At 49.3% G+C, this 9,147-nt stretch overlaps 1 protein-coding gene across 1 annotated transcript; it reads left to right on the top strand.

Annotated features, from left to right (window-relative positions):
• Positions 1-982: 982 nt before the first annotated feature.
• LOC133362310 (gamma-aminobutyric acid receptor-associated protein-like 2) lies at positions 983-8,852 on the top strand (the record flags this gene model as incomplete). Its single annotated transcript, XM_061581239.1, has 4 exons — positions 983-1,016; positions 3,419-3,474; positions 7,518-7,690; positions 8,762-8,852. Coding segments are annotated over exons 1-4 (354 nt in total), but the record flags the coding sequence as incomplete, so codon positions are not given.
• Between the last annotated feature and the right edge of the window lie 295 nt (positions 8,853-9,147).

The following is a 9,147-nucleotide window of genomic DNA, read 5'->3' as shown; positions in this document are numbered from 1 at the left end:
GACCCATAGACTCATCACACAACAGAGACCCCATAGACTCATCACACAACAGAGACGCATAGACTCATCACACAACAGAGGCTCGGGTAAGTGGTAGACGGACTTCATTAGTAGACCCCTTCCAATGTTAACAGCAGTTGGATCGGGTAAGTGGTAGAGTGGAGAGAAGTAGACCACCACCAGTGTTATTAAATAGCAGGAGGCTCGGGTAAGTGGTAGCAGCGTCACTCTCAGTCATTAGTAGACCCCCCCTCGCCCTATTAAAGGGACTAGTTTACATCTCGATTTAAAGCTTTCGTGACTGCAGGGATTCATCTTCTTGGTTCTTTCGGGTAAAGTCATCACGTAGAAGGGAAATAATAAAATAATAAAAATAGAACATAATAAATAATTCTCACGACGTTTCGGCCACAACGCAAGCAGCCGTCCTCAGGTGAAAACCAGGTCTGTCGAGGCGACAGCGTCTGAATGAAACAGCACACGAGCTTGGAGCATGTATTTAAGCTGGGTTGGAAGGGGGGGAAAGGGCGCCTTGACAAAAAAAATGTGCATATCAAGAGGAATTCAGCATATTTGTGGGAAATGCAGGTATGTGATGGGGGAGGTAGTAGGAAGATTGGATCGGGAAAGTGGTAGGAGGTTGTGAGAGAAGTAGACCACCAGTCCCATGTTAATCAATGGGGGCGGTGGTGGGGAGGTTGGAGCGGGAAAGTGGTATGGGCTGTGAGAGAAGTAGACCACCCAGTATTGTTGGGAGAGACCAACTCTTCTCGCCACCCCCTATTGATGGTGGAGTGATGGTAGAGTTCGTGGATGACGTGATGCGTCGAGACAACTGATCCACGTGACGTTTGTGACGCCACCTGCTGTAGCCCCACGTCTCGACCAGCTGTTTTGGGAGTTTAAATAACTTAATAATAATAATTCTACATTTTGTTGTTTGTTGTTGTTTGTTGTTGTTGTTGTTGTGAACGTCGTCAGAATGAAGTGGATGTTCAAGGAAGACCACTCTCTGGGTGAGTTCACGTAGTGAGGCTTTCGTGTGGCCAACATCGTACAGAACATGGGGGTGGGGGGGGGCCCTTTCTATTGTGTTGTTGATGTTGTTGATGTTGTTGTTGATTATGTTGATGTTGTTGATGATGTTGATGTTGTTGATGTTGTTGATGATGTTGATGTTGTTGATGATGTTGTTGATGTTGATGTTGTTGTTGATGTTGTTGTTGATGTTGTTTATGTTGTTGATGTTGTTGATGATGTTGTTGATGTTGTTGATGATGTTGTTGATGTTGTTGTTGATGTTGTTGATTATGTTGATGTTGTTGATGATGTTGATGTTGTTATTGATGTTGTTGTTGTTTGATGTTGTTGTTGTTGATGTTGTTGATGTTATTGATGTTGTTGTTGTTGATGTTGTTGTTGTTGATGTTGTTGATGTTGTTGATGTTGTTATTGTTGTGTTAGATCGCGTAAATAATATTAATGTTGCGTCGTTCAAGCCACCACCCCTCGACCACACAGCCGATGGGTCAGGCTTAGTGTAGTGCATAGTGTAGTGTAGTGCATAGTGTAGTGTATAGTGTAGTGTATAGTGTAGTGTATAGTGTAGTGTATAGTGTAGTGTGTAGTAGTGTAGTGTAGTGTGTAGTGTGTAGTGTAGTGTATAGTATAGTGTATAGTGTAGTGTATGGTGTAGTGTATAGTGTAGTGTATAGTAGCGTATAGTGTAGTGTATAACGTAGTGTATAGTGTAGTGTATAATAGTGTAGTGTATAGTGTAGTCTATAATGTAGTCTATAGTAGTGTGTAGTGTATAGTAGTGTATAGTAGTGTATAGTGTAGTGTATAGTAGTGTATAGTGTACTCTACTCTAGTGTACTATACATTACTATACACGACACTATACACTACTATACACCACAACTCTAGACACCGACCCTGAAGCTGGTCTCTACTGTGACCCTGATGGTGATGATGATAATGGTGATGATGATGATGGTGGTGATGATGATGGTGATGATGGTGATGGTGATGATGGTGATGATGATGGTGGTGATGATGATGATGGTGATGATGGTGATGGTGATGAAGGTGATGATGGTGATGATGGTGATGATGATGATGGTGATGATGATGGTGATAATGGTGATGATGGTGATGATGATGTGGTGATGATGATGATGATGGTGATGATGATGGTGATGATGGTGATGGTGATGATGGTGATGATGGTGATGATGGTGATGATGGTGAAGATGGTGATGATGGTGATGATGATGGTGATGATGGTGATGATGATGGTTGATGATGATGGTGATGATGGTGATGGTGATGATGGTGATGATGGTGGTGATGATCATGATGGTGATGATGGTGATGATGGTGATGATGGTGATAATGATGGTGATGATGGTGATGGTGATGATGGTGGTGATGGTGATGATGGTGGTGATGATGATGATGGTGATGATGATGATGGTGATGATGATGGTGATGATGATGATGTGATGATGATGATGGTTGATGATGATGGTGATGATGGTGTGATGGTGATGGTGATGATGGTGATGATGATGGTGATGATGGTGATGATGATGGTGATGATGTTGATGATGGTGATGATGATGGTATGGTGGTGATGGTGATGATGGTGATTATGGTGATGATGTGATGATGATGATGGTGATGATGGTGATGATGATGATGGTGATGATGATGGTGATGATGGTGATGATGATGGTGGTGATGATGGTGATGGTGATGATGGTGATGATGGTGATGGTGATGATGGTGATGATGGTGATGATGATGGTGGTGATGGTGATGATGGTGATGCATGGTGATGATGATGGTGATGATGGTGATGGTGATCATGGTGGTGATGATGGTGATGGTGATGATGGTGATCTGGATGATAATGATGGTGATAATGATGGTGATGATGGTGGATGATGATATGGTGATGATGATGATGGTGATGATGGTGGTGATGGCATGGTGATGAGGTGATGATGGTGATGATGTGATGATGGTGATGATGGATGGGATGATGGTGATGGTGATGATGGTGATGGTGATGATGGTGCTGATGGTGATGGTGATGATGGTGATGGTGATGATGGTGATGGTGATTGATGATGATTGGTGATGATGGTGATGATGGTGATGGTGATGATGATTATGGTGATGATGGTGATGATGGTGATGGTGATGATGATGGTGATGATGGTGATGCGGATTATGGTGATGATGGTGATGGTGATGATGGTGATGATGATGGTGATGATGGTGATGGTGATGATGGTGATGATGGTGATGGGATGATGGTGATGGTGATGATGGGTGCTGGTGATGATGGTGATGATGGTGATGGTGATGATGGTGATGATGGTGTTTGTTTGTTGTTCTCTGTTTGCAGATCACCGCAGCGTGCAGGCGACCAAGATCCGTGCCAAATACCCGGACCATGTACCGGTAACTCACCACACTGGGCATCACCACACTGGGCATCACCACACACTTACCACAGCATCACCACAGCATCACCACAGCATCACCACACTGGGCATCACCACACACTCACCACAGCATCACCACAGCATCACACCACACTCACCACACATCACCACACACTAACACAGCATCACCACACACTCACCACAGCATCACCACAGCATCACCACACACTCACCACAACATCACCACACACTCACCACAGCATATCACACAGCATCACCACACACTCACCACAACATCACCACAACATCACCACAACATCACCACATTCATCACCACAGCCTCACCCACAACATCACCACATCATCACCACAGCATCACCACACACTCACCACAGCATCACCACAGCATCACCACACACTCACCACAACATCACCACACACTCACCACAGCATCACCACAGCATCACCACACACTCACCACAACATCGCCACACACTCACCACAGCATCACCACAGCTATCACCACACACTCACCACACATCACCACAACATCACCACATCATCACCACAGCCTCACCACAACATCACCACATCATCACCACAGCATCACCACACACTCACCACAGCATCACCACAGCATCACCACACACTCACCACAACATCACCACACACTCACCACAACATCACCACAGCATCACCACACACTCACCACAACATCACCACAACATCACCACAGCATCACCACAGCATCACCACAGCATCACACACACTCACCAAACATCACCACACACTCACCACAGCATCACCACAGCATCACCACACACTCACCACAGCATCACCACAACTCACCACAGCATCACCACAGCATCACCACAAGCCTCACCACAACATCACCACACACTCACCACAGCATCACCACAGCATCACCACACACTCACCACAGCATCACCACACACTCACCACAGCATCACACACGCATCACCACAGCCTCACCACAACATCACCACACACTCACCACAGCATCACCACAGCATCACCACACACTCACCACAACATCACCACAACTCACCACAACATCACCACAACCACGAGACCACCACGGTGAGAGAGAGACACACAAACTCCAAATATACAGCAGCAGCAGCAGCAGGCATCGCCAGGGTCGGGGATCGAACCCACGTCTTCCTGTAGACCAGGCGAGGTAGTCAACATCTCCCAGGGTCATTGGATCGAACCCACGACCTCCTGTAGACCAGCGAGTCAGTTAACATGACAACTTTCAGGACGTGAGTTCGTCTGTTGTTAGGAGAGTTTATTCACGAAAAGCAAAAAACAATCGCCAGCAAAGCGGCGTCCCCATCCTTCCGTGTCCCTCCAACCCCATAGACAACGTCTCCTTGCCACGGCGTCTATGGGCTCTCTGCTGTGTGATGAGTCTATGGCTCTCTGCTGTGTGATGAGTCTGTGGGTCTCTGCTGTGTGATGAGTCTGTGGGTCTCTGCTGTGTGATGAGTCTATGGCTCTCTGTTGTGTGATGAGTCTGTGGTCTCTGCTGTGTGATGAGTCTATGGCTATCTGTTGTGTGATGAGTCTATGTGTGTCTTCTGGCTGGTGTGATGAGTCTGTGGGTCTCTGTTGTGTGATGAGTCTATGGGTCTCTGCTGTGTGATGAGTCTGTGGGTCTCTGCTGTGTGATGAGTCTATGGGTCTCTGCTGTGTGATGAGTCTGTGGGTCTCTGCTGTGTGATGAGTCTGTGGGTCTCTGCTGTGTGATGAGTCTATGGGTCTCTGCTGTGTGATGAGTCTGTGGGTCTCTGCTGTGTGATGAGTCTATGGGTCTCTGTTGTGTGATGAGTCTATGGGTCTCTGCTGTGTGATGAGTCTGTGGGTCTCTGCTGTGTGATGAGTCATATGGGTCTCTGCTGTGTGATGCGTCTGTGGGTCTCTGCTGTGTGATGAGTCTATGGGTCTATGTTGTGTGATGAGTCTATGGGTCTCTGCTGTGTGAATGAGTCTATGGGTCTATGCCTGTGTGATGAGTCTATGGGTCTCTGTTGTGTGATGAGTCTATGGGTCTCTGCTGTGTGATGAGATGGGTCTCTGCTGTGTGATGAGTCTATGGCTCTCTGCTGTGTGATGAGTCTGGGTCTCTGTTGTGTGATGAGTCTGTGGCTCTCTGCTGTGTGATGAGTCTATGGGTCTCTGCTGTGTGATGAGTCTGTGGGTCTCTGCTGTGTGGAGTCTATGGGTCTCTGCTGTGTGATGAGTCTATGGGTCTCTGCTGTGTGATGAGTCTGGGTCTCTGTGTGTGATGAGTCTATGGGTCTCTGCTGTGTGATGAGTCTGTGGGTCTCTGTTGTGTGATGAGTCTATGGGTCTCTGCTGTGTGATGAGTCTATGGGTCTCTGCTGTGTGATGAGTCTATGGGTCTCTGCTGTGTGATGAGTCTATGGGTCTCTGCTGTGTGATGAGTCTGTGGTCTCTGTTGTGTGATGAGTCTATGGGTCTCTGCTGTGTGATGAGTTATGGTCTCTGCTGTGTGATGAGTCTATGGCTCTCTGCTGTGTGATGAGTCTATGGGTCTCTGCTGTGTGATGAGTCTATGGGCTCTCTGCTGTGTGATGAGTCTATGGCTCTCTGCTGTGTGATGAGTCTATGGCGTCTCTGCTGTGTGATGAGTCTACTGGTCTCTGCTGTGTGATGAGTCTATGGCTCTCTGCTGTGTGATGAGTCTATGGGTCTCTGTATGTGATGAGTCTGTGGGTCTCTGTTGTGTGATGAGTCTATGGGTCTCTGCTGTGTGATTGAGTTTTATGGCTCTCTGGCTTGTGTGATGAGGTCTATAGCTCTCTGCTGTGTGATGAGTCTATGGCTCTCTGCTGTGTGATGAGTCTATGGGTCTCTGCTGTGTGATGAGTCTATGGCTCTCTGCTGTGTTGATGAGTCTATGGCTTCTCTGCTGTGTGATGAGTCTATTGGTCTCTGCTGTGTGATGAGTCTGTGGGTCTCTGCTGTGTGATGAGTCTATGGCTCTCTGCTGTGTTGATGAGTCTGTGGGTCTCTGCTGTGTGATGAGTCTATGGGTCTCTGCTGTGTGATGAGTCTGTGGGTCTCTGTTGTGTGATGAGTCTGTGGGTCTCTGCTGTGTGATGACGTCTGTGGGTCTCTGCTGTGTGATGAGTCTATGGGTCTCTGCTGTGTGATGAGTCTATGGCTCTCTGCTGTGTGATGAGTCTATGGCTCTCTGTGATGAGTCTACGGCTCTCTGCTGTGTGATGAGTCTGTGGGTCTCTGCTGTGTGATGAGTCTATGGGTCTCTGCTGTGTGATGAGTCTATGGCTCTCTGCTGTGTGATGAGTCTGTGGGTTTCTGCTGTGTGATGAGTCTGTGGGTTTCTGCTGTGTGATGAGTCTATGGGTCACTGTTGTGTGGTGAGTCTATGGGTCTCTGCTGTGTGATGAGTCTATGGGTCTCTGCTGTGTGATGAGTCTATATGGCTCTCTGCTGTGTGATGAGTCTATGGGTCTCTGCTCTGTGATGAGTCTACGGCTCTCTGCTGTGTGATGAGTCTATGGGTCTCTGTTGTGTGGTGAGTCTACGGCTCTCTGCTGTGTGATGAGTCTGTGGGTCTCTGCTGTGTGATGAGTCTATGGCTCTCTGCTGTGTGATGAGTCTGTGGGTTTCTGCTGTGTGATGAGTCTGTGGGTCTCTGCTGTGTGATGAGTCTGTGGCTCTCTGCTGTGTGATGAGTCTATGCTCTTTGCTGTGTGATGAGTCTATGGCTCTCTGCTGTGTGATGAGTCTATGGGTCTCTGCTGTGTGATGAGTCTATGGCTCTCTGCTGTGTGATGAGTCTATGGCTCTCTGCTGTGTGATGAGTCTATGGCTCTCTGCTGTGTGATGAGTCTATGGGTCTCTGCTGTGTGATGAGTCCATGGCTCTCTGCTGTGTGATGAGTCCATGGCTCTCTGCTGTGTGATGAGTCTATGGGTCTCTGCTGTGTGATGAGTTTGTGGCTCACCCCCCTGACCCCCCACCCGTCCCCGGCACCTCTTGAAGGTGATCGTTGAGAAGGTCGCTGGCTCCCACATCGGAGACATCGACAAGCGCAAGTACCTGGTGCTGTCCGACATCACCATCGCCCAGTTCATGTGGATAGTGCGCATGAAGATCCAGCTCGCAGCGGAGAGCGCAATCTTCCTCTTCATAGACAATACGGTGCCACAGTCGAGGTACGCGCACGCACACGCACGCACGTGTGTGCGTGTGCGTGTGTGTGCGTGCGTGTGCGTGTGGTGTGTATGTGCGTGTTTGTGTCTGTGTGCGTGTGTGTGTGTGTGCGTGCGTGTGGGTGTGTGCGTGTGTGCGTGTGTGTGTGTGTGCGTTGCGTGTGTGTATGTGCATGTTTGTGTGTGTGTGCGTGTGTGTGGTGTGGTGTGGGGGTGTGTGCGTGCGTGCGTGCCGGGGCTGGCCTGCCTACGATCCATCCTGGGTTTGACTTGCAGGCTGGATGTGAGAGGAGCTCACAAATCCATGAAAGATCTGGGCAAAGTCCCATTGGTGAGCTCCCTCCGGCAGGCAAGGCTGGTTTGGCTGGGTCATGTAGCCCACATGCCTCAGCCACCCGCATGCCTAAACAGCTTTTGTTCGGCCGGATTCGAGGGGGCTATGGGTCTCTGTGTGGGGAGTTTATGGGTCTCTGTGTGAGTCTATGGGTCTTCTGTGTGAGTCTATGGTTTTCTGTGTGGTGTGGTGAGTCTATGGGTATCTGTGTGGTGAGTCTATGGGTCTCTGTGTGGTGAGTCTATGGGTCTCTGTGTGAGTCTATGGGTCTCTGTGTGATGAGTCTGTGGGTCTCTGTGTGGTGTGTCTATGTGTCTCTGTGTGGGGAGTTTATGGGTCTCTGTGTGAGTCTATGGGTCTCTGTGTGAGTTTATGGTTTTTAGTGTGGTGAGTCTATGGGTCTCTGTGTGGTGAGTCTTTGGGTCTCTGTGTGATGAGTCTATGGGTCTCTGTGTGGGGAGTCTATGGGTCTCTGTGTGATGAGTCTATGGGTCTCTGTGTGGGGAGTCTATGGGTCTCTGTGTGGTGAGTCTATGGGTTCTGTGTGGTGAGTCTATGGGTCTCTGTGTGATGAGTCTATGGGTCTCTGTGTGGGGAGTCTATGGGTCTCTGTGTGAGTCTATGGGTCTCTGTGTGATAAGTCTACGGGTCTCTGTGTGATGAGTCTATGGGTCTCTGTCACTCCCATGCCCCCCCACCTCCTCCCCGGCCGTCTTTGTCTCTCCTCCATGTGTCCGCAGTCTGAGCATGGGCCAGCTGTACGAGGATCACAAGGATGAGGACGGGTTCCTGTACGTGGCCTACAGCGGCGAGAGCACCTTCGGGCTGACTGCAGAGACGCGGAGACACGGGGAGAGACACGGAGACGCGGAGACACCGGAGACACGGGGACACAGGGAGAGACACGGGGACACAGGGAGAGACCACGGGGACACGGGGCGAGAGACGGGGAGAGAGACACGGGGAGAGACACGGGGAGAGACGCGGTGAGAGACGCGGGGAGAGACACAGAGACACGGGAACACCGGGGACATGAAGACGCGGGGAGAGACACAGAGACACGGGGACACGGAGACGCGGGGGAGAGACACAGAGACACGGGGATACGGGGAGAGAAACGGGGAGA

The sequence above is a fragment of the Lethenteron reissneri genome, unplaced genomic scaffold (genome assembly GCF_015708825.2).
Source record: "Lethenteron reissneri isolate LAM-NWPU_2019-01 unplaced genomic scaffold, ASM1570882v1 scaffold_1433, whole genome shotgun sequence".
NCBI classification, from domain to species: domain Eukaryota; kingdom Metazoa; phylum Chordata; class Hyperoartia; order Petromyzontiformes; family Petromyzontidae; genus Lethenteron; species Lethenteron reissneri.
The sequence above is the reverse complement of the archived record's forward strand: the minus strand, read 5'-3'. Positions and strand labels throughout refer to the sequence as shown.